Raw genomic sequence first — 27228 nt, 5'->3', positions numbered from 1 at the left:
TTCAGCACAGCCACTAAGACCCTCATGAAAATCTACAGATGCACCATTGAGAGCATTCTCTCGGGCTACATCGCCGCCTGGTGCGGCAACTGCACCGCCCTCAACTGAATGGCTCTCGTGGTCAGCCCATCCAGGATATTTACAGCACATTTACAACACACGCACATACTGTCTATATAAACTTGCAAACATGATGATGGCCCATGTTGACTTCAATGTTTCCCGCAGTTGTGTCAAGTTGGCTGGAAGTTCTTTGTGTGGTGGACCATTTTTAAGAAACACAGGAAACTGACTGTTGAGCGTTGCGGTTCTTAACACACTCAAACCGGTGCGCCTGGCACCTACTACCAGACTTCGTTCAAAGGCACTTTAATCTTTTGTCCTGCCCAATCACCCGCGGAATGGCACACATACACAATCCCGGTATTAATTATCTCAAGATTTAAAAATCCTTCTTTAACCGTCTCCTCCCCTTCATCTCCACTGATTGAAGTGGATTTAACAGGTGACATCAATAAGGGATCATAGCTTCCACCTGGATTCACCTGGTCAGTCTGTCATGGAAATGTTTTGTACATTCAGAACACACTAAACATGGGACCGTTTCTTGTATACTGTTTTCACACATTTACTGTGTTCTTCACATAGCTCATTGTAATATATCTACTGATGTACACGTCATTCTTAGTTGACCTTTTTGGTGTATCTACACATATTGAAATGGGTTACTGATACAGTGTTATTGTGGTTGTTAACTGGATTCGTTCTGACATTTGTGATTTCTTGGTTCTAGTCTTTTACTATTATTTGTGTAGTTGTTTGACATTTTTGGACACGCATTTCGCTGCACCTGCTATAAAATCTTCTAAACTGTGTACGCGACCAATAAACATTTGATTTTGACACACACACACACCCTACACCTGTACATTAACCCTGTTATCTCTCAGAAACACAGAAGGTAGCTAAGCACCAGTAAGACCCCTTAACCCCTTTTAGCAGACACAATTTAACCCTCTCATCTCTTACAATTAAAACGTCACACACAAAACACTCTTTGACCCCTATCTATCGCACTTGACACACTACACTGGTCCCAGCTCTAGCCTCTAGCACCAGGAACTTGTCTATATGAGCACCATAATTTCAGAAGTCCCGGTTGCAAGATTTTCAGGAATCAAAAGGGAATTCAACCCGGTTTTGTGATTTTTGGAAAAGTTTACCAGAATTATTCCACCCTAATAGGCATCCCCCATGCCAAGTTTTAATTTGGTCAAGATCTACAGTACCAGTCAAAAGTTTGAACACACCTACTTATTCAGGGGTTTTTCTTTATTTGTACTATTTTCTACATTGTAGAATAATAGTGAAGACATCAAAACTATGAAATAACACATGGAATCATGTTGTAACCCATTTTTTTTAAACAAATCAAAGTATTTTATATTTGAGATTCTTCAAAGTAGACACTCTTTGCCTTGATGACAGTTTTGCGCACTCTTGTCATTCTCTCAGCCAGCTTCATGAGGCAGTCACCTGGAATACATTTGAATTAAACAGGTGTGCCTTGTTAAAAGTTAATTTGTGGAATTTCTTTCCTTCTTAATGCGTTTGAGCCAATCAGTTGTGTTGTGACAAGGTAGGGGTGGCATACAGAAGGGGACAGAAGATAAGAAGCCCTATTTGGTAAAGTTTTATTTGGCAAGAACAGCTCAAGTAAGCAAAGAGAAATGACAGTCCATCATTACTTTAAGACATGAAGGTCACTTCAAACTTTGCAAGTTTCTTCAAGTGCGGTCGCAAAAACATTGAAGCGCAATGATGAAACTGAAACTGTCTCTCATGAGGACTGCCACAGGAAATGAAGCCCCAGAGTTACCTCTACTGCAGAGGATAAGTTCATTAGATTTAACTGGCTCTCATGAGGACCGCCACAGGAAATGAAGCCCCAGAGTTACCTCTGCTGCAGAGGATAAGTTCATTAGATTTAACTGGCTCTCATGAGGACCGCCACAGGAAATGAAGCCCCAGAGTTACCTCTACTGCAGAGGATAAGTTCATTAGATTTAACTGGCTCTCATGAGGACCGCCACAGGAAATGAAGCCCCAGAGTTACCTCTACTGCAGAGGATATGTTCATTAGATTTAACTGTCTCTCATGAGGACCTCCACAGGAAATGAAGCCCCAGAGTTACCTCTGCTGCGGAGGATATGTTCATTAGAGTTAACTGGCTCTCATGAGGACCGCCACAGGAAATGAAGCCCCAGAGTTACCTCTGCTGCAGAGGATAAGTTCATTATTGTTACCAGCCTCAGAAAGTTCAGCCCAAATAAATGTTTCACAGAGTTGAAGTAGCAGACATCTCAACATCAACTGTTCAGAGGAGACTGTGTGAATCAGGCCTTCGTGGTCGAATTTCTGCAAAGAAACCACTACTAAAGGACACCAATAAGAATGAGATACTTAGGCCAAGAAACACGAGCAATGGACATTGGACCGGTGGAAATCTGTCCTTTGGTCTGATGAGTCCAAATTTGAGATTTTCAGTTCCAACTGCCGTATCTTTGTGAGATTTTTTTAAATATTTTTTTTTTTTTATTTAACCTTTATTTAACTAGGTAGGCTAGTTGAGAACAAGTTCTCATTTGCAACTGCGACCTGGCCAAGATAAAGCATAGCAGTGTGAACAGACAACAACACAGAGTTACACATGGAGTAAACAATTAACAAGTCAATAACACAGTAGAAAAAAAGGGAGTCTATATACATTGTGTGCAAAAGGCATGAGGAGGTAGGCGAATAATTACAATTTTGCAGATTAACACTGGAGTGATAAATGATCAGATGGTCATGTACAGGTAGAGATATTGGTGTGCAAAAGAGCAGAAAAGTAAATAAATATAAACAGTATGGGGAAGAGGTAGGTAAAATTGGGTGGGCTATTTACCGATAGACTATGTACAGCTGCAGCGATCGGTTAGCTGCTCAGATAGCAGATGTTTGAAGTTGGTGAGGGTGATAAAAGTCTTGCAATTCATTCCAATCACAGGCAGCAGAGAACTGGAACGAAAGGCAGCCAAATGAGGTGTTGGCTTTAGGGATGATCAGTGAGATACACCTGCTGGAGCGCGTGCTATGGGTGGGTGTTGCCATCGTGACCAGTGAACTGAGATAAGGCGGAGCTTTACCTAGCATGGACTTGTAGATGACCTGGAGCCAGTGGGTCTGGCGACGAATATGTAGCGAGGGCCAGCCGACTAAAGCATACAGGTCGCAGTAGTGGGTGGTATAAGGTGCTTTAGTAACAAAACGGATGGCACTGTGATAAACTGCATCCAGTTTGCTGAGTAGAGTGTTGGAAGCTATTTTGTAGATGACATCGCCGAAGTCGAGGATCGGTAGGATGCAGAGTAGGTGAACGGATGATCTCAGCATGTGTGGTTCCCACCGTGAAGCATGGAGAAGTTATGATGGTGACACTGATTTATTTAGAATTCAAGGCACACTTGACCAGCATGGCTACCACAGCATTCTGCAGCGATACGTCATTTGTTTTTCAGCAGGACAATGACCCACACCTCCAGGCTGTGTAAAGGCTATTTTACCAAGAAGGAGAGTGATGGAGTGCTCCATCAGATGACCTGGCCTCCACAATCACCAACCTCAGCCCAATTGAGATAGTTTGAGATGAGTTAGACCGCAGAGTGAATGAAAAGCAGCCAACAAGTGCTCAGAATATGTGGGAGCTCATTCAAGGCTGTTGGAAAAGCATTCCAGGTGAAGCTGGTTGAGAGAATGCCAAGTGTGTGCAAAGTTGTCATCAGGGCAATGGGAGGCTACTTTCAAGAATCTCAAATATAACATATATTTTATTTGTTTAACATGTTTTGGTTACTACATGATTCCATATGTGTTATTTCAAAGTTTTGATGTCTTCTCTATTATTCTGCAATGTAGAAAATATCAAAAATTAAGAAAAACCCTGGAAAGAGTAGGTGTGTCAAAACCTTTGATGTACAAATGGATGTCAAGTGTAAGTGAAACCCAACAAAAAAAAAGAGGCTCAACAAAATTAAGGTGTGCATGCCCACCCACCCACCCACCCACACCCCTTTCCCCTGTCCCCTGTCCCTCTTACCCCGTACACCAGCTCCCCGACCATTCCATTCCAAATCTTGGTCTCCGGGTCCCGGGCGCCGTACTTTCCGTCAGGAACGATAGCGATCTTATACTTGATGCCGATGTGTTTGGCTATCTCCGAGGCCAGGTCCACGCAGTAGCCTTCATACTGGTCGTTGCCCTCGTACAGCTCCCAGTTCTTCTTCAACATGACATAGGGACCCTCCTACAAAGTGACACAGGGACCACAGGGTCAAACTGGCAAACAGGTCCGCCACTTACCCAGCAAGCATAACTGGTTCAAATCAGGTCATAATGAGTGACGTTATAATGACCTCAATTCAACCAGGTTAAAGAAATTGGGTGAATTGACATCATATTGATATTATAATTTTTGTTGTTGTTGTGCAACTGGGTTGAATTTATGTCATTATAACGTCACTCATTATGACCTGATGATGACATAATTTCAACCACTTTTGCCTGCTGGATTATCTTTGTTCTTTCACTCAAAAACAGACATATAGCAGACACGTGTGCACACACACACACATAGATATGGAAGACTACACTGGCTATTATTTACAATGTTACTGTGTGTTAATTAATACAAAACTTGACACTTGTATGTACGGGATATAACGTCCAACCAAATCGTTCTCAACAAGGCAACAACAACAACAAATAATACAAGATCAAGTAAATGGCGCAGTAGAATAGAATAAACATTTAGCACAAGTGTAATACAGGAGGCACAATGTATAGTCTAATATTTACACGTGTATTGGGGAAGGGGGGATGGGGTGCAGTGTTACAGTTTTTCTCAGTTGCTAAAACACGAAAACCCATTAGCTGAACAAAGTTCTCAGTTGCTAAAACACTAAAACCCATTGGCTGAACAAAGTTCTCAGTTGCTAAAACACTAAAACCCATTGGCTGAACAAAGTTCTCAGTTGCTAAAACACTAAAACCCATTGGCTGAACAAAGTCCTCAGTTGCTAAAACACTAAAACCCATTGGCTGAACAAAGTTCTCAGTTGCTAAAACACTAAAACCCATTGGCTGAACAAAGTTCTCAGTTGCTAAAACACTAAAACCCATTGGCTGAACAAAGTTCTCAGTTGCTAAAACACGAAAACCCATTGGCTGAACAAAGTCCTCAGTTGCTAAAACACTAAAACCCATTGGCTGAACAAAGTTCTCAGTTGCTAAAACAAAAACCCATTGGCTGAACAAAGTCCTCAAAACCCATTGGCTGAACAAACCATTCTCAGTTGTTGTCAATAAAACACATTTCACATGGTAAAACAAAACCCATTAAAACACAGCTGAACAAATTTCAGTTGCTAAAACACACAAAACCCATTGGCTGAACAAATTTCACTCAGTTGCTAAAACACTAAAACCCATTGGCAATGAACCATTTCACATGGTAAAACACAGTCTGTTGTCAATACCTTAAACCATTTCACATGGTAAAACACAGTCTGTTGTCAATACCTTAAAACCATTTCCATGGTAAAACAGTCTGTTGTCAATACCTTATTAAACCATTTCACATGTTGTTGTCAATACCTTAAAACCATTTCACATGGTAAAACACAGTCTGTTGTCAATACCTTAAACCATTTCACATGGTAAAACACAGTCTGTTGCCAATACCTTCAACCATTTCACATGGTAAAACACAGTCTGTTGTCAATACCTTCAACCATTTCACATGGTAAAACACAGTCTGTTGTCAATACCTTAAACCATTTCACATGGTAAAACACAGTCTGTTGTCAATACCTTAAACCATTTCACATGGTAAAACACAGTCTGTTGTCAATACCTTAAACCATTTCACATGGTAAAACACAGTCTGTTGTCAATACCTTAAACCATTTCACATGGTAAAACACAGTCTGTTGTCAATACCTTAAACCATTTCACATGGTAAAACACAGTCTGTTGTCAATACCTTAAACCATTTCACATGGTAAAACACAGTCTGTTGTCAATACCTTAAACCTTTCACATGGTAAAACACATGTTGTCAATACCTAAAACACAGTCTGTTGTCAATACCTTAAACCATTTCACATGGTAAAACACAGTCTGTTGTCAATACCTTAAACCATTTCACATGGTAAAACACAGTCTGTTGTCAATACCTTAAACCATTTCACATGGTAAAACACAGTCTGTTGTCAATACCTTAAACCATTTCACATGGTAAAACACAGTCTGTTGTCAATCTTAAACCATTTCACATGGTAAAACACAGTCTGTTGTCAATACCTTAAACCATTTCACATGGTAAAACACAGTCTGTTGTAAAACACAGTAAAAAACCATTTCACATGGTAAACCATTTCAATGGTAAAACACAATTTGCAGATCTCACTTAGACGTTTCAGCAAAACTCAAAACACATTCTGCACTCTAATGCACATGTCATCCATACTGGTAAACACAAGTGGCAACAATCAAATACAAATAGAGAACATATGTCATTGATTCAACACAACCAATCAAAATTGATTTAACCTGTTTCAAATGATGCGACACAACCAATATAAGCCAGTTCAGAGAGCAAACAGGTTGTTGAAGTTGGGAAGGAGAAGGTCTGAGAATGGATAGACGAAACAATGTGAGAGGACGAGGACGAGTGCGTATGTGAGGTGGGCGACGAGGAGGAAGAGGAGGAGGAGGGCAAGGAAGAGGAAGAGGAGGACGAAGAGGAAGAAAAAGAGTGGAAATATCTGATGGAATTCGAGCAACAGTTACAGACCATGTTCTTGTCCATGGACTGACAATGAGGGGAGCAGGACTCAGAGTGCAACCCAATTTGAGCCGATGTTCTGTGTCCACCATAGTCAGGACATTCAGAGAAGAGAACAGGTGCAGTATACTACTGTATTGTTGTAATTGCATATTTACTGTACTACACTATATGAGGCTGTTTCAATAGACATTTGTAAAGTTAATCACTAAGTATTGTACTGCATGAATATGTTTTGTAACTGCACAACTACTTTTTGTTGAATTGCAAGGCTGCCACATGCAGGTGGAAGGACAGCTATATTCACTCAGGAGCAAGAGGCCGTTATAGTTGGCATGGTCCTTCAAGATAATGCAATACGACTCAGAGAAATCCAGGAACGAGTGATACAAGACAACACACACTTCAAGGGAATCGACAGTGTGAATCGACAGGGAATCGACAGTGTGAATCGACAGGGAATCGACAATGTGAATCGACAGGGAATCGACAGTGAATCGACAGTGTGAATCGACAGGGAATCGACAATGTGAATCGACAGTGTGAATCGACAGGGAATCGACAGTGTGAATCGACAGGGAATCGACAATGTGAATCGACAGGGAATCGACAGTGAATCGACAGTGTGAGCATTTCCACAATTGACCGTGTACCTTTTGAGTGCAACTCACCAAGGGTGAAAGAACTGCGAGCTCAGTATTTGCAAGTAAGTGCACATTCAGAAACATTTACTGTAATCCAGATTGTCTACAGTACTTACACATACTATGTGAATGACATTACTCTTCAGTACATACAATATATGTGAATCAGATGCCTAATTGTACTCTACAGTATAGCACTGTCTCTATATGACTTACATAATCCTACATACAGTATATTGTATTTCTACACAGACAATATTTGACTTGGAATCCTTGGACAGACCCCATGAGTTCATCTTTGTCGATGAAGCAGGCTTCAATCTAACAAAGAGGAGAAGGAGAGGCCGAAACATGATTGGACAGCGGGCCATTGTTGAAGTCCCTGGTCAACGAGGTGGCAATATCACAGTCTGTGCTGCTATCAGCCACCATGGTGTTCGACATCACCATGTTACACTCGGTCCATATAACACCCAGCACCTTCTAAGATTTATTGCCAATCTAAGATATATTTTATTTGAGTAGCAGGTTCAAGAGCAGGGTCAAGAGATAAATGAGAAACCCATTCCCACCTATGTGATAGTGTGGGACAATGTCAGTTTCCACCGAGCTGCTCGGGTAAGGGAATGGTTTAACATCGATGGGCAGTTTATGAACTTGTACCTCCCTCCATACTCGCCTTTCCTGAATCCGATTGAGGAGTTTTTCTCCTCTTGGAGATGGAAAGTGTATGATAGACAACCCTACACCAGAGTAAATCTGCTGCAAGCCATGGATTTAGCCTGTGGTGATATAGGTGAGGAATCATGTCAGGGCTGGACACGACACACAAGAGGCTTCTTCCCCCGTTGCCTCAGGAGGGACAATAATGCTTGTGATGTCAACGAAGTGCTCTGGCCTGACCCAGCCCAAACACAAGAGGAAGCACATTGATCACATGTTTACTCCTTTGATTTTTGTCCCCTTTAGTATTGTATACTGTAGTACAGTGCATTATAGACTGTATACTGTATAATGGACTAATTGTATGGCCCTAAACATTGTGCTTTCCATTTATTAACAGTACTGACTGCTCAATAGATTTTGACTGGTTGCAGGTTCATATCAACAAAGAACAAGAATTACAGTATCACAGAGACAAAGGACAAGTTTGTGAGATGCAGTATACAGTACTGTAAACACAGGGGTACAAGGAGGAGGAAGAACAAGAAACAAAATTGGGAAGAGCAAAGCAGAGTAGTAATTTCTGATCAATTTTGAGCTACTATGATAGAACATGTTTTCATTCATCAAAAGACAATGACGGAAAAATATGAATATTTTTTTAGATTCACAGAGCATGTTTTGAACAATGTGTTTTCTATTTTTCGGTGTATTGTTTTCTGACTGCTTGAGAGTGTATATCCTTTTGATCACTTTGTTTATGATTTGAGAGCAGTGTTTGATTTTGAACACAGGTAAAACTGTTTTTAGGCGAATGCTTCATTTTGCTAGAGGAGTCAGAGGTTATGTAAATAGTTCTTGAAGATGAGGTTTTGTGTTTAAATGTTTTCAGGAAATGGAGCAAGGTTTCAGAAATGGTGTTTTAGCAATTGAGGAAAAACTGTAAACTGAGCCGTATAATAAGAGTCTGGTAGCAGCACTTGGGATGTGTGTGTAGCATGAATGCATGTGTGTGTGTGTGTGTGTGTGTGTGTGTGTGTGTGTGTGTGTGTGCATGAGTGGTAAAGTATGGTATGAGAGACAGAGAACGAAAGAAAGAAAAAAAAATGGAGAGAAAGAAAGTGAGAACACAGAGGGTCAGAGATATAGACAGACAGAGTGTGTGTGTGTGTGTGTGTGTGTGTGTGTGTGTGTGTGTGTGTGTGTGTGTGTGTGTGTGTGTGTGTGTGTGTGAGAGAGACCAACGGCATACATTCTCTTGCCTCCTGTACTCTATGTAAAAATAAGGTTCCATCAGGAACTGCTAAAGCTGCCCGTTCCTGATTTGCTGATGCCGGGAAAAATAATCTAGATAAAAAAACTCCCTCGGTTGACAGTTCATAGTTTCTTAAAAAATTACGTCTTCGTGGAACGTGGCCAAATGTATATTGAGAACAGGCAATATATTCTGGGGTTCTGCTCGACATCACACTGCATTTGAAGCAATACTAAACCAAAAGCTGAGGCATTTTCCAAGACTTTGGCGAGATACATTTACATTAAATGGTTTTCTTTTCACAGAAGCTTTTTTTCAGGGCAAATAAAAATGGTTACAGTAAAATATGTAGACAAAGTTCTATGTAACAGGGAAAAAGGTAGACAAATACTTAAAGAAAGGTGAAAGAACACTAAAAAGAGAGTATTTTCAAGACTCTTCATGTCCAAGTTGATCATGGGTGACAAGCTGGCCAATAATCTCCCACACCACATCAGTGGATAATGAACACAAGTAGACATGGCGTCACACACACACACACACACACACACACACACACACACACACACACACATTATTTTAGAGGGGGCAAGAAGTAGGTGAAGATGGAAGGGGGTTGAATTTCAACACCTGAAACAGCTTTTTCCTGCAATCTAGAGCCATAATCATTATGCTTAATTCTGTCAGTATGTCTATTTTAATGCATAGCTCTTTGCTTGTTCAAATGTAATTATGAGAGTGTCCTTCTGACTGTTGTAAATCACTCCCCTGTTCTATGCCAGCAAGCATGAAGGTTCAGAGCAGTGTCACTTTTATACCTCCTGAATCAACTCCGCTCTTTAAGTCAACCAGCGCGAACCCAAAGGAAGACGAGGTGGGCTCGACGGGGACGAAATCCACCCCCAGGTTGAGTTGGAACGAGGACGAAATCCACCCCCAGCCCACCTGAGGAGGTTGAGTTGGAACCACAACAAGAACTTTTGGTGATCAACATATCACCAGGTCCTCTAACGGATGCCCAAGGGTCAGTCCTGTGTAAAGGACTTTCTTTCTCCCCTTCTAATAGGATGGGCCCCTTAGCATTGAAAGTTGATACTTTCAAATTTGTTCGACAATTACTTTTGAATAATTTATTATTGGCTAACAGGCAACCAATGGAGTGTTTAGACACTACAATGCATCTGGTATTTCTGATGTCAGAAAACAAACAACTTTCAAAAAGAAGTCGAGTTTTGTACGACCAATTCGAAAGTGTTTTACCACCCGAGAACAGGTAAAGAATACAAAATCAAAAGCTTCATTAATTATAGCACCACAAATGTCATATACACTACATGGCCAAAAGTACGAGTGGATTTGGCTATTTCAGTTGCTGACAGGTGTATAAAATCAAACACATAGCCATGCAATCTCCATAGACAAACATTGGTAGTAGAATGGGCCATGCTGAAGAGCTCAGTGACTTTCAACGGAACACCGTCATAGGATGCCACCTTTCCAACAAGTCAGTTGGTCAAATTTCTGCCCTGGTCAACTGCAAGTGCTGTCATTGTGAAGTGGAAACTTCTGAGAGCAACAATGGCTCAGCCGCGAAGTGGAAGGCCACACAAAGTCACAACACTCACTACCGAGTTCCAAACTGCCTCTGGAAGCAAAGTCAGCACAAGAACTGTTCTTGGGAGCTTCATGAAATGGGTTTTCATGGCCTAGCATCCACACACAAGCCTAAGATCACCAGTCGGCTGGGGTGGTGTAAAGCTCGCTGCCATTGGACTCATGCTTCACCATCTCTGTTTGACGGATGCCAGGAGAACGCTACTTGCCCCAATGCATACTGCCAACTGTACATTTTGGTGGAGGAGGAATAATGGTCTGGGGCTGAGCCCCTTAGTTCCAGTGAATGGAAACCTTAACGATACAAAATACAATGACATTCTACACAATTCTGTGCTTCCAACTTTGTGGGGAAGGCCCTTCCTGTTTCAGCATGACACTGCCCCCATGCACAAGCGAGATCCATACAGAAATGGTTTATTGAGATCGGTGTGGGAGAACTCGACTGGCCTGCACAGAGCCCTGACCTCAACCCCATCAAACACCTTTGGGATGAATTGGAACGCCGACTGCGAGCCAGGCCTAATTGCCCAACATCAGTGCCCAACCTCCTAATGCTCTTGTGGCTGAATGGAAGCAAGTCCCCGCAGGAATATTCAAACAGCTAGTGGAAAGCCTACCAACATCATATTAATGCCCATAATTTTGGTATTATATGGTCGACCATTAGGTGTCCTCATACTTTTGGCCATGTAGTGTACATGCTCAAATACATCTGTGTAGCTGCTTATATTGGTCAAACTAAACGAGCATTGAAACTTCGCATTGCAGAGGCTGCTCTTCAAAATAAAAACACGGACTATGCTGTTGCCACTGCATTGAAGCCAATCACGGCTCACCTTCCTCCCTGCGCTTTGTAGCAATAGAACGATTCAAATTTCACCAAAACGAGACGATATTGTACGTAAACTCAAATAAAGAGAGGCAGTTTAGCAGTACTTCTTAGACACTGTGGTTCCAAAGGGGCTAAATGATGTCTTAATTTCGATATATAATGTTGCCTTGATTTTTTGGGGTCTCTGTGTCTTCGGTTCACAGACACCCAAATATCACCTATGTATATTTTCACTTGGCCTATTGATTAGAAAGACACACTATATATGTTTTTATTTTATGCTATAATTTGCCATTTAGCTTGAAACATTATTATTGTGCTAGGGCAGCGCACAATTGGCCCGGTGTAGGCCGTCATTGTAAATAAGAATTTGTTCTTAACTGACTTGCCTAGTTAAATAAAAGGTTAAACAAATAAAATAAGTGCCCATCCAAGAAGGCTCAAGGTCATTGGCCACAAATAAAATTATTTCAAATCACGTTATATATCTACAGTAGCTTTGATTGGACTGATACTTTCAAAATCTTAGCTAGCCGTCATCGTGAATCAAGTCGACAATCTACAGGCAAATTCTTTTCAATTCTTGTCATATGTGACCTGTTTCAGGAAACTTGGTGTATGTCGTGGGACACTACTTCCCAGGAGAGCCATTTGAACATTAAAAATTGTTTTTGGCAGAAATGCCTTCTCGAACATGTGAACTTCCATAACAAACTTGTATGCCATCTGAAAATACGAATAAAATGGTTAAATTACAGGTCTAGTTGGTTTAGCCACAGAAAAAGACATTCCCGCTAACCATGGTTGGCTGAGATAATGAGTGGGCTGGACATGCCGAGAGATGAGTTTGGATTGGTCTGCCAGCTGGTCAGTATGTCTTGGTAATCCAATCTAACACTGCTTTTTTTAAATGAGTGTGGCAGGAAGCGTAGTGGTTAGAGCGTTGGGCCAGTAACTGAAAGGTTGTTAGGTTGAATCCCGAGCTGACAAGGTAAAAATCTGTCGTTCTGCCCATGAACAAGGCATTTCACCCACTGTTCCCAGGCCGTAATTGTAAATAAGAATTTGTTCTCACCAACTCTCTGGATAACATGAAAACAGCCTAACCAGCTCTGCTAGGGTGAGTAAAATGATCAGAGAGGGTTGTTTTCTCATTTGTGTCTGGAAGTAGCAAGTTAGCCAATGTTAGCCAGTTAACTTGACTGCTGTTGTGAGGTCAGAACGTTCATATCAACCCTACTCATCGGCCAGAGTGTCCAGAGTGCACTCTGAACACTCAGAGAGCGAAATGCTCTGAATATACAAACCAACAATCTGACAGCACAGTTGCAGTCACCAGCGCTCTGGATAACATAACAGCCTAACCAGCTCTGCTAGGGCGAGTAATGTTCAGTGAGCTGTTCTGTCATTTGTTCCTGGAAGCAGCTTGCAAGTTAGCTTGGGTTCTTGGTGAATGGGTGTAGACAAAGAAGGGCTCTCCAGTAATAGTACCAAAACATTCAAAGGCCATTTTCTCAAAAGTGAATTTACAAGTTTATCAACTTTCAATGCGGAATTACTTTCCTATTGCTCCTCAACTGTAGTGCATGATATATCATTCCGTAGCTCGAAGTATCTACATTTAACTAATATAAAAAACACAATTTCAAATTTTGAACGATTTGAGCCGGTAAAATTTTATTTGTCACATTCACATATGAAGAGAAATAATAGATAAAACGTATTGGTGCTCATCGGCCATTGGACATAAACATTACACAAGTTGGAAATCGCAAATTCAGCAATGAGTTGTTTGGGAGGAATCAGTGGCTAACTGCAAGCATTGCAATGCAATCACTAGCCTGCTATTCAGTCGAGTGGGTCCCAAGTCTGGATTTAAGGGTCTCATTTCCAAGCGTAAAAGGATAAACATTCAATATTGGCCATGCTGTCAATCCAGCATGACTGCCGCATTCAAAACTGGAATCTTGGAATTGGGAAATCTCTGACTTCAGTGAGTTCCTGTTCAAATGAGCACAAGGCGAGTCCAAAAATGTATTGTATGCTGCTGCAACATACCAGGGAGATATGTATGTATACTGTAGCTAAGAAAGCAATACTAAGTGTATGTTTTGTAGTAAAATGTTAGTTGCCTATGTGATTCACCCTAATAATGTGGTCCCTTTTCCCCTCATAACTTAGCCTACTGTTCTGACTTGGTGGTGCACATGTAGCCCATAGCCTATTTTAGATAAATGTTATCATCAAATATTTTAAGAGCTTTCATTGTCTGCTTATATGCCCTCTTTATTTATCCCACGGTTCTGACTTGGTGTACAGGGAGAATACTGTAAGAACGGCCCATGTTCTGAATTCTGTCACTGTACATTTCAAAAGTGGTCCATCCTAGCTCGTTCATGAATGCCTCTTATCCGCTCGCCGTCCCCTTATGCCATAGTTTGTACACCTCAATTGTCAGTAGAAACCACTTTTGTTTAAGCAAGTCAGCCATATCATCTATGTTTTTTTTACAAGGCAGTAAAAGAGGCTGAATTAACTGTTTCGCTGCCTGACAAGGCTCTGCTGATAGCCATCAGTGGTAAGGTGTTGGGACTGCTGTTGGGACAGCTTTATCTAACAGTTTGTGGGCACAGTTTGTCAACGTTATAGTGCAATTAATGTATTGTTTAGTGTTGTGTTGTGTAGTGGCTTTGCTGGCATGCATCTAAAACAAGTGGGGAGTTTGCCCCACCAAGATTCACATGCTAAAATTGCCACAGAAAGCCAACATCAAACTTGCTCGGTGGCTAGTGTTAGAAAAACAACAAAGCACTTTTCAATCTTTCAATAAGAAAGTATCCATAGGCTACATAGCTTGATCAAATAGATGTACAAACATACCTCCTCGGAGTCCTGCCCATCACTATACATCTCCTCCTCTTTGCTCCACGCTGCACCTTGGAAGGAACCACTTACAAGGGAGAATGGAGGGGGTTGTACTCTTTGCCTGGTCCAGTCCAGCCCTCTGCAAATATCGCTGATAAATCTTTTTTTATAAATAATTATGTCAAACTCTGGCTTAAATATGAAGTTGAGTAATTAATTAATTACTGAGTCACTGGCTTTACTGGGGCTCTTTCATACCGTCCCTCGGAGGGGTGCGTCACTTAAGTGGGTTGGGTCACTGATGTGATCATCCTGTCTGGGTTGGCGTCCCCCCCCCCTTGGGTTGTGCCGTGGTGGAGATCTTTGTGGGCTATACTCGGCCTGGTCTCAGGATGGTAAGTTGGTGGTTGAAGATATCCCTCTAGTGGTGTGGGGGCTGTGCTTTGGCAAAGTGGGTTGGGTTATATCCTTCCTGTTTGGCCCTGTCCGGGGGTGTCCTCGGATGGGGCCACAGTGTCTCCTGACCCCTCCTGTCTCAGCCTCCAGTATTTATGCTGCAGTAGTTTGTGTGTCGGGGACTAGGGTCAGTTTGTTATATCTGGAGTACTTCTCCTGTCCTGTGTGAATTTAAGTGTGCTCTCTCTAATTCTCTCTCTCTCTCTCTCTCTTTCTTTCTCTCTCTCGGAGGACCTGAGCCCTAGGACCATGCCTCAGGACTACCTGACATGATGACTCCTTGCTGTCCCCAGTCCACCTGGCCGTGCTGCTGCTCCAGTTTCAACTGTTCTGCCTTATTATTATTGGACCATGCTTGTCATTTATGAACATTTGAACACCTTGGCCTTGTTCTGTTATAATCTCCACCCACCTGTTATAATCTCCACAGCCAGAAGAGGACTGGCCACCCCACATAGCCTGTTTCCTCTCTAGGTTTCTTCCTAGATTTTGGCCTTTCTAGGGAGTTTTTCCTAGCCACCGTGCTTCTACACCTGCATTGCTTGCTGTTTGGGGTTTTAGGCTGGGTTTCTGTACAGCACTTTGAGATATTAGCTGATGTACAAAGGGCTATATAAATACATTTGATTTGAATTAAACAACTGAAATGTTTTAAAGGAGGACAAATCTGAGGGGGCACGTGCCCTTGTGCCCTGTATTAGCATGATACATCTGCACACACACTTATATATTGAAGACAATAAATGCTTGTGAGTTGACAGATACAGTCTGTCTGATAGATGATGAGTACGTACAACAAGAAGCATCATAACTCTAGACTATATACTTGGCTATATATTGACCGTAAACATCCAATCACACTAGGGTTATAAACACCAAACAAAGCACTCCATGTCTCTTTCTCTCTAACCCATAACCTTAATTCTAACCCTAACCCTAACCACTAAGCTTAAAATACACTGGAAAAATATAAACGAAACATGTAAAGTGTTGGTCCCATGTTTCATGAGCTGAAATAAAAGATCCCTCAAAAATATTATGCACCAAAAGCTTATTTCTCTCAAATTCGGTGCACAATTTTTTTTCAGCCCTTTTTGTGAACATTTTTCCTTTGCCAAGATAATTCATCTACCTGACAGTTGTGGAATATCAAGAAGCTGATTAAATAGCATGATCATTACACAGATACACCTTGTGCTAGGGACAATAAAAGGCTGCTCTAAAATGTGCAGTTTTGTTACAGTACACAGATGTCTCAAGTTTTGTGGGAGTGTGCAATTGGCATGCTGATTGCAGGAATGTCCACCAGAGCTGTTGCCAGAGAATGTAATGTTCATTTCTCTACCATAAGCCACCTCAACATTATTTTAGAGAATTTGGCAGGATGTCCAACCGGCCTCACAAATGCAGACATGGTGTGATCACGTCAGCCCAGAACCTCCACATCTGGCTTCTTCACCTGCGGGATGGTCTGAGATCAGCCAACCGGACAGGTGATGAAACTGTGGGTTTGCACAAGAATTTCTGCACAAACTGTCAGAAAACATCTCAGGGAAGCTCATCTGCATGCTCGTCGTACTCACCAGGGTCTTGACCTGACTGCAGTTCGCCATCGTATCCGACTTCAGTGGGCAAATGCTCACCTTTGATGGAGAGGTGTGCTCTTCAAGGACAAATCCCGGTTTCAACTGTACCGGGGACATGGCAGATGTGCGTCATGAGGGCGAGCGGCTTGCTGATGTCAACGCTGAGAACAAAGTGCCCCATGGTGGCGGTGGGATTATGGTATGGGCAGGCATAAGCTACAGACAATGAACAAAATTGCATTTTATCGATGGCAATTTGAATGCAAAGCGATACCGTGACAAGATTCTGAGGCCCATTGTCGTGCCATTCATCCACCGCCTCATGTTTTAGCATGATAATGCACGGCCCCAAGGCGCTAGTATCTGTACACAATTCCTGGAAGCTGAAAATGTCCCAGTTATTCTATGGCCTGCATACTCACCGGACATGTCACCCATTGAGCATGTTTAGAATGCTCTGGATCCACGTGTACGAAGATGGTGTTCAAGTTCCAGGCAATATCCAGCAACTTCACACAACCCTTGAAGAGGAGTGGGACAACATTCCACAGGCCACAGTCAACAGCCTGATCAGCTCTATGCGAAGGAGATATGTCGCGCTGCATGAGACAAATGGTGGTCACACCAGATACTGACTGGTTTTCTGATCCACGCCCCTACCTTTTTTGTTGTAAGGTAACTGTGACCAACAGATGCATATCTGTATTCCCAGTCATGTGAAATTCATAGATTAGGACCTTATGAATGTATTTCAATTGACTGATTTCCTTATGAACTATAACTCAATTTTTGTTCAGTGTAACTTGTTTTCCATGTGGGGGCTGGCGAAATATTCCCGAATCTCTGGAATTGTTCTTGTTTTACTAGCCTTTGGGGACTTCTTTTTCTCCAAAAACAGTACACACAGGGCCTTAGTGTCCCTGGGCCAATTTAGAGAGTGGACAGAGGAATGTTATAATGAAGAATGTGTTTGTCTTTAGTTTATTGTGTATTTATGTATATTTATGTTTGCCTGTGCTGAATTTTAGTCGTTTCTATTGTATTCGATTTTTTTGAAATTGTATGTGCATGGCTCCCTTGAAAAAGAGACACTGGTCTCAATGGTGACTCCCTGCTAAAATTCAACACACACACACACACACAAATTCAACACACACACACACACACAAATTCAACACACACACACACACACACACACACACACACACACACACACACACACACACACACACACACACACACACACACACACACACACACACACACACACACACACACACATTATTTTAGAGGGGGCAAGAAGTAGGTGAAGATGGAAAGATGCAACTTCCCTTCTCATGTCAGTGATATCAATGCAATTACACAGTGGAGATGAAAGCAAAGCCCATAATAGGCCCTGTCAACAAAGAATCTAAGTGCAACCATTAAGGCTTATAGAGTATAGACAAGGCACAGAAACACACACATGTACACACACACAACAAACAGAAAATGACATGCACGCACGCACACACACACACGCACTCTCTCTCTCTCTCTCTCTCTCTCTCTCTCTCAAAACAGCTCCTCTGTGTCCCAGTCATCACCAACCACCACTTGCACAATTCAAACCTTTATTTTTCACTTTCCTGCATGACATTTAATAAATTGAGCAAATTTCAAGAATTATGAAGAAAAAGCTATATGAAAACGTCCAAGGTGCTTTCTCAGCTGAGGTTCAAGTGCTATCGGTAAGTCCCCCCAGCTGCTGTGGTTGGGATAAGACACCATTCTGTTACCTTGTCCTTGATATGAGGGTGAAATGGATATTTGATTTCTGACATACCCTCATTTCTAGTTCTCAAATACCTTTCTGATTCTGACATACCAATCAGCAAACAGGGGACGTCCTAAAGACATTAGGAAATGTTTTCCTTTGGTCCCTTGTAGGGGTTTGGCACCATTTTGTCACATGTACGCTCTGAGAAGGTTAAAACATGACGTTTACCTCGCTACCATAAGGAGACATTCAGTTCTGTAGGCCTAAAAAGGTGTGCAGCTCCAAGCCAAAATACATTCAGTCAGAGTGCCATTGTGATAAAGTATTTAATTATCTGACTTTACACCAATTTTAATGGCCTTTTTGTGTGAAACGCTTTGAAGAATATAGCCTATGAATCGGGCGAGCGACGGACAAAGAAATTTACTATCAGTCTCAAGATGAGCCATATTCAAGGCTACCACTGTGGATGAAGGATTACTATACCAGTCCAAATGAAGGCTTGTCATCAGAAATAATTGCATATTTACATGACAAACAGCTGAACAGACGCTACCTGGCTATTTTCAAAGTTTAGTGTGAATGACACTGCACTTTAGGCCAATCAAGGGGGAGCTCCTAGACGGCATACATATTAGGAAGTATAACAACTGACCCACTCCTGATATCTCATCCATCCTCTCCCAAAACTTTATCGATAAACTTTGTATCTGACAATAACAAACTTCTGTACAGTTGAGGTTCAATGCATTACCAAACCAGGTTTGAGTTACAGTTTCGGCTTCTCATAGTTGGCAAAGAATGTATTACGGAAGTAAAAGCTTAATTGGTGTGTATTACAGTAAACAAACATTATCAAGTGCATTATCAAGTGCATTATCAAGCGCAAACACACATTACAGATGCTATCCCAGACAGCCAGCATAGTTAAACACTGATATTATCATGCTCTATGGAAGCGTGGTGATGTGGTTTGTATGAGCTGAAATTAGGCAGTGCTTTAGAAGGTATAAAGCTCGTATATACAAAAGCTGAATGGAAACTCACAGATTCAGAGCAGCCTCAGAGCATTTTTCAAGTCAGTTCGTTAAAATCATCTAAACATCCATTTCAATATAAAATACTGTATCAACCATAATCACCTGGAATATGCCAGGCATGGAAATTCATGCAATAAGAACATTTGTATCCTAGAGTTGCTTGCACGCACGCACGCACGCACGCACACACGCACACACGCACACACGCACACACGCACACACACACACACACACACACACAGTTAAGTACAACCATGTTGATGTGATGTTTGATAAGAAGAACAAGCATTCTCGTGGCCTTAGACAGGACGAAGGGTCCATTGTGGCTTCTATCTCTCTCCTTCTAAAAAAACACATAATTTGGTCAGACTGTGTCCATTTTGTGTCTTCTTGAGGGGGTTCATTTTGGCTCTGGATAGATCCATCCCTTGGGTCAGTTAACTAATAAGGTGTGCATTAGAAGTCATGACGCAGCTCTCTGTTGCATCAGTCTGTTTCTTTAGGGGGTTCACTCTGGCTCTGGTTACGTCCAATACCGTCCGGCAGTTTCCCAATATGGGCTTTCATTTGGGCTCTGCTTGTGTCCAGTTTCTCAGTTTCTTAAAATGGGTTTCCTCACCAGGGGCTGAAAAGAGGAGGATTCTGCTGAGGTATGACTCTCCAATCCCATTTCCATCCCTCCTCTACTCACTCTGTCTTTTCTTACCCTGTTCTCTCCATCTCCTCTTATCTAGTCAGCCACCTTCACTCTCAGAAACACAGCACATCTTCAACCGTTTTCACAATATCATGCCGACCCAAACCAAACTGTGCCAAACTGTGGAAATGATCTTTAAACATTGTCCTTTTCAGCTCAGTTCCAGCAACTATGATGGATGCGTAACCAGGCCAGCTCAGCACAGCTTGCTTTGGCTCGGCTCAGCTCGGTTCGGTAGTATGAAAATCCTTCTCATTTGGTCCCCTTAGTTAACATTCCATGCAACCGGTGGCCATTTTGAATTGTGGTTACAGTATTAGTCCAAATTTAACTAACAGAAACCAAGCAAACAGGTATCAGTTGGGTCCTGTAGGCCGACTAGTAAGACGTGTGAGTAGTAGAATAGACGTGTGTGTGTGTGTGTGTGTGTGTGTGTGTGTGTGTGTGTGTGTGTGTGTGTGTGTGTGTGTGTGTGTGTGTGTGTGTGTTGAGTAATAGAATCTGACTTTGTCTGGCAAGGATACAGAATGCACATGGAAAGGGGACTAGACGACAGCTGTTAAAATGCATCACACCTAGTGGAACAACATCTCAAAAGTAGTGCCAGTGTTGATGTTTTGGATAAGGTGTGTGTGTGACTGAAGTAAAGCTCTTCTGGGAGAACACTGAGATACAGAATGCAGCTCATGCATTTTGTTTTGGACAAACTGAAGGAAAGACTCTTCTGGGAGAACACTGAGACTCATGACCTCTAGTACGCTCAACCGGCATCTGCAGTGCCAGTGTTGATGTTTTGGATAAGGTGTGTGTGTGACACTTAGTGACATTTTTCACAATCTGCAGTGCCATCTGAAGGAAAGTCAAGCTCTTCTAGGGAGAACACTGAGACATCTCAAAAGCATCTGCAGTGCCAGTGTTGATGTTTTGGATAAGGTGTGTGTGTGACTGAAGGAAAGTCAAGCTCTTCTGGGAGGTCACTGAGACTTGACAGCGCTAGACCTCTAGTACGCTCAACCGAAAGCATCTGCAGTGCCAGTGTTGATGTTTTGGATAAGGTGTGTGTGTGACTGAAGGAAAGTAAAGCTCTTCTGGGGAGGTCACTGAGACTTGACAGCGCTAGACCTCTAGTACGCTCAACCGAAAGCATACCGTTCCTTTACAGTGTACTAAAATGAACTAATAGTATATAGTATATACTCATTAAGTATGTAGTATACCGTATGTTAGTATGGATATTCAAACACAGCTTAAGACTTGAGAGTGCTAGAGTGTGTCTGTGTCTCTCTTGTGTGTCGGCGAACACGTGTGTCTCTGTGTGCGGTGTGTACACATGCGCTTGTGTGTTAGTAGGGTTGTAGTGCGTCTTACCATGATAGTGGTGACCACGACAGTTCTGTTCTCCATGATTTCGTTGGGATTGAGGGCTTCATTCTGGATCAGAACCAGCTTGTCTGAATCCGTCCAGTAACCCATCTGGAGACAATGAGAGGACAGTGAGTGAAACGGCCAGGGTGTGTGTGTGCGTGTGAGCGTGTGTGTGTGTGCGTGGTATGATTTCTTCGTTGTTTGAATGCGTTTGTCATGATTACTCACCGTAGAGTATGTGTCGTTTCCAGTATTTTTTTATTAATTATGTGGTGTTAAGATCTATGAGACTATCTGAGATATTCTGTGTATACAAGCAAAGGAGAAGAGTCACACAAATTGTATGCTTGGTTGTGCCATGTATAAAAATGCACAATGTTTCGTTTTTTATTATACAGTATATGAGTCTGAGTCATATCATAGGTGAGTCAAGCGAAGGAAGTGAAAATGTCTGCCAAAGAAATGGTTATATACTGTTTTATACATGGTATATAATAAACCTAGACAGGGTTTTATTTAATCCTGGTGGTGTCTGCCATTGAGCAGGATGAAGGGAGGGGAGAGAGAAAGGGATGGCATGGTGTATTTGACCCTAAGCATGCAGAGCCAGCCTGTGGGTAGGCCCAACCACCCCTCCAATTCATCCCCCTCTCCCTCCTCCATCACTCTCTACTGCTCCACCTCTCTCTATTCACGTACCGTAGTTGGCTGGAGTCCTGCACGTACACACACACACAGCACTGAAAATAATATACAGGACACGGCAAAATACACACATTCTCAAAACCTGAGTATCACTGTTCATCACTAATACACAATACCCAGGTTCTACAGACACACAGACAATAATAAGATGATAAACAGATAAACAGATGTTCACTCTCTTCTGGCATTTTAAACCATGGAAATTGAAAATGAAATGAAACAAAGTTATTTGTTATTCAAATTATTATGGTATAGTGGTATTATGGTGTAGTTATTATGGTGATAGCTAGAAAGCATGGGCAGTGATGTAAATTGAGAATAAAATGAAACATAAGGTAAATAGACATTTAAACATATAGTTATTATGTTTTCAAATGACGGGGTTAGGTGGGTGGACCAGTAGTCATCTTACTCGTCTGGGTCCGTTGTTCTTCAGCTCAAACACGTCCATGGTGTAGTTGACCCTGCGTCCATAGTGGTCAAACTGGACATTACCTGTTAATCCCTGCAGCCAGACCTGTACACAGGACAAAACACTATCATCACAGTCACATAGAATGCAGGTATACCTTAATTCTATTTTAAATATGAGAACATTTCATAGGAAACCGTTTGTAGTGTTGACAGTTTGTCCTTTGTGGACATCATAGAGTTAGCAGAAATGAGGTAATTCATGAACCGACATGGCTTTGAGGTGCAGTGCTAGATACCTGTTTGAGGGTGCGCTCCATGTCAATGCCCTGACTCCAGGGGGCGGCGGGGTTAGCCAGACAGTCCCCAGCGTTGCCCCGGCGAGAGATGTCAACCTTCTGCCTACGCAGGTTCCTGAAGGCCTCTGCCATCACCATCACGCCGTCGTACGTCAGGGCCGACGTGTACTGAGAGAATCATCAGGTGTGTGTGTGGTAGGGGGATGAAAAGAGGGAAAGGTTTCTGCGTGTGTGCACTGGGAATAACACACATGATTTGCGGCAAGGAAGATGTTTGTCACATTGCAACATCGGCTTGTGAAGCCAAACAGATCGCAATAACCTATGCTATAAAGCACAAGTTATTTTTCCACATTCTGTTGTGTTTCAAAGTGGAATTAAAAATTGATTTAATTGAGAGAGAAAAAATGGTCAATCTAAACAAAAAATATTTTAACTGTGTGTCTTACTGGGTAAGTCTCTAAGAGCTTTCCACTCCGGGATTGTGCAACATTTGCCTATCATTCTTTTCTAAATTAATAAAAGCTCTGTCAAATTGGTTGTTGATCATTGACTCTGGAGCACTCGCTGTCTTCTTGGTAAGCAACACCAGTGTAGATTTGTGTTGTAGGTTATTGTCCTGCCGAAAGGTGAATTCATCTCCTAGTGTTTGGTGGAAAGCAGACTAATCCATGTGTTCCTGAAGGATTTTGCCTGTGTTTATCGCTATTCCGTTTATTTAAAAAAACAAATCCCCAGTCCTTTCCGATGACAAGCATACCCATAACATGATGCAGCCACCACCATGCTTGAAAATATGAAGAGTGGTACTCAGTGATGTGTTGTGTTCGATTTGAACTTATTTCGGCTTGCCATAACAAAGGGGTTGAATACTTATTGACTCAAGCCATTTCGGCTTTTCATTTTTATTAATTTGCAACTTCCAAAAACATAATTCCACTTTGACATTATGGGGTATTGTGTGTAGGCCAGTGACACAAATGTTTTATTTCATCTACTTTCAATTTCGTCTGTAACACAACAAAATGTGGAAAAAGTCAAAGGGTGTGAATACTTTTTGAAGGCACTGTAACTTTGCCTCTGGCCTAGGGGAATCCTACTCATTAACCCAGCTCTCCCTCATCCATCCCTCGCTCATTACAGATCTCTGTGGGGGGCGCAGTGTGTGTGTGTGTGTGTGTGTGTGTGTGTGTGTGTGTGTGTGTGTGTGTGTGTGTGTGTGGAGGGTGGGGGGCATAGGGTGTGTGCGTCTTCTGTGTGTATATGTCTGTGGATACATCAAGCCCCTGTTGGGGCAGACATGATTCCTATATCAATGTGGGGCAAGGGGGGGGTAAACAGTTTGATAACCCCGGCTGATGCCAGCACCCTGGGCACGAAGGTTAGCACCAACTGGCACAGGCACGCCATCAATAAGAGCCTGGGCACTTGAAGAGATAAGAGGGACAATGCTGCCAAAGAGTTATGAGGGTGTTGTGGCTGTTTGGTTGACCTGCATCTAGACTGTGACCAGGACATAGTGGTGCTCCACTCAATACAGCAATGATGAATGAGGCTAGTGTACAGCAGAGACTGAGAGGCTATTTGGTCGGGAGAACATTGAAATGGTGATAAGGGATCAAAAACACACTCTTACACACACACCTCCAACTCAATCATCAAGTTTGCAGACGACACTACAGTGGTAAGCTTGAATGCCAACAACGACGAGACGGCCTACAGGGAGGAGGTGAGGGCCCTCAGAGTGTGGTGTCAGGAAAATAACCTCACACTCAACATCAACAAAACAAAGGTGATGATTGTGGACTTCAGGAAACAACAGAGGGAGCACCCCCCTGTCCACATCGACGGGACAGTAGTAGAGAAGGTGGAAAGTTAAGTTCCTTGGCGTACACATCACGGACAAACTGAAATGGTCCAATGGTTTTTCTCTCTCTTCTCCCAGTCTCTCACCCTCTCTCTTCTACCTCCTACCACTCTCCCTCCCTCCATCACTCCCTGCACCCTTCTCCCCTCTATCCCATGCAGCGGGTGGAGGGTGACTGCTGGTCACCGAGACCCTTAAAGGGAGAGTTATTTATTTAACTTTTAGTTTATTTTCAACTTCTTTGTTGTTGTTTTATCCAAACCGTTTTTAAGTACCTTTGCTGGATATTTAGCAGCAACCAGAATCTCATGGCTAGCATTTTTGGAGCTTGAAGCCATGCTGGTGAAAATGAATTGATCCAGTACATTTAAAAGCATAGGGAAAGCAACCGGGCTCCTCTCTGAGTTAGGCAGAGCTATTTCCCAAGGCTTTTTGGGTCCGTTTCCCCTGAGATCGCTACACTCTGGATGTTGTTAAGTAACCAGCAAACAAGCTTAAGAAATGGTTTGGATGAAATGACGACACCCTCAGTATGTCAAAAATGAGCTAGAATTTCAAAAAAGTGAACTGTCCCTTTAACCCACTGTAGTCCACCCAAGCCCACCATAGCTGAGCCAAGCCAAGCCTGATAGAGTGCAGTCAAGTGCAGTCAAGTGCAGCAGGCCAGCTAAAGTTAGCTAAAGCACCAGTGCCCATGTCCATGACCCCCTAGCAAGAGTGGAGCTCCCTCAGGCATTGGGCTCTACTATTCCATCACTGAGAAAGTCCACAGGTGTGAGACAGAGAGAGGATTGAGATACAATCCCATTGTTTGGCACTGGAGGAGATGGCTGCCATTTTACGGTCTCCTAAACAATTGTGTGTTATTTTGCATTATTTGTAACTTATTTTGTACTTAAATGTTTCTGCCGAAAAGAGCTTCTAGGTATCAGGACAGCGATTACTCACCTTGTACTGGATAAAGATTTCTTCTTTAACGATTCGGATGCAAAGGATTTACTTCAGACAACCGACAAGGCCCAAATCCCTGTGATTCGCATGAGAAAGAGATATCGGGGATGTAGGTCGGGGTGCCTTGTAAAGATCAGACAACGTGTAGTAATCTGTCTCTACCATAAGTCCTATTAGCCAACGAGCTACGATATCCTACCAACGGGACATTAAAAACTTAAATATCTTATGTTTCACAGAGTCGCGGCTGAACGACGACATGAATAACATACAGCTGGCGGGTTTACGCTGCATCGGCAGGATAGAACAGCTGCCTCTAGTAAGTCAAGGGGTGGCATTCTGTGTCTATTTGTAAACAACAGCTGGTGCAAGAAATCTAATCGTAAGAAAGTCTTGAGGTTTTGCTCGCCTGAGGTAGAGTATCTCATGATAAGCTGTAGACCACACTGTTTACCAAGAGAGTTTTCATCTATATTTTTTGTAGCTGTCTATTTACCACCACAAACTGATGCTGGTGCTAAGACCGCACTCAATGAGCTGTATAGGCCATAAGCAAACAGGAAAACGCTCATCCAGAGGCGGCGCTCCTAGTGGCAGGGGATTTTAATGCAGGAAAACTGAAATCCATCTTACCTCATTTCTACCAGCATGTTAAATGTGCAACCAGGGGAAAAATAACTCCAGACCACCTTTACCCCACACACAGAGACATGTACAAAGCCCTCCCCCGCCATCTATTTGGCAAATCTGGCCATAATTCTATCCGCCTGATTCCGGCTTACAAGCAAAAACTAAAGCAGGAAGCACCAGTGACTCGGTCAATAAAGAAGATGATGCAGATACTACACTACAGGACTGTTTTGCTAGCACAGACTGGAATATGTTCCGTGATTCTTCCGATGGCATTGAGGAGTAGAACACATCGGTCACTGGCTTCTAAGGCACTGCATCTCAGTGGTAGAGGCATCACTACTGACACCCTGGTTCGAATCCAAGCTGTATCACAACCGGCCGTGATTGGGAGTCCCATAGGGAGGCGCACAATTGGCTCAGCGTCGTCCGGGTTTGGCCGGTGTAGGCCGTCATTGTAAATAAGAATTTATTCTTAACTGACTTGCCTAGTTAAATAAAGATTAAATAAAAATAAATAAAATAAATAAGTGCATCGATTACGTCGTCCTCATAGTGACTGAAAGTACATAACCCAAACAGAAGCCATGGATTACAAGCAACATCCGCACTAAGCTAAAGGCTAGAGTTTCCGCTTTCAAGGTGCGGGACTCTAACCCGAAAGCTTATAAGAAATCCCGCTATGCCCTCCGACAAACC

The 27228-nt window shown here is 42.5% G+C and overlaps 1 protein-coding gene across 6 annotated transcripts in view; it reads right to left on the bottom strand.

Moving 5' to 3' along the window:
• The window catches only part of LOC135548887 (glutamate receptor 4), a 184262-nt gene that overhangs the window by 37795 nt on the left and 119239 nt on the right, over window positions 1-27228 (bottom strand). For all 6 annotated transcript variants that reach the window (XM_064978952.1, XM_064978956.1, XM_064978955.1 and 3 more), the window contains 4 exons: window positions 23082-23249; window positions 22784-22888; window positions 21670-21774; window positions 4140-4346 (listed from right to left, as the gene is read on the bottom strand). In XM_064978952.1, the coding sequence (XP_064835024.1) occupies window positions 4140-4346; window positions 21670-21774; window positions 22784-22888; window positions 23082-23249 (585 nt within the window). The remainder of the gene's footprint in view (window positions 1-4139; window positions 4347-21669; window positions 21775-22783; window positions 22889-23081; window positions 23250-27228) is intronic.

Source organism: Oncorhynchus masou, chromosome 11 (assembly GCF_036934945.1).
Source record: "Oncorhynchus masou masou isolate Uvic2021 chromosome 11, UVic_Omas_1.1, whole genome shotgun sequence".
Lineage (NCBI taxonomy): Eukaryota > Metazoa > Chordata > Actinopteri > Salmoniformes > Salmonidae > Oncorhynchus > Oncorhynchus masou.
Note: the sequence above shows the minus strand (reverse complement) of the source record. Positions and strands in the feature narration are given on the sequence as shown.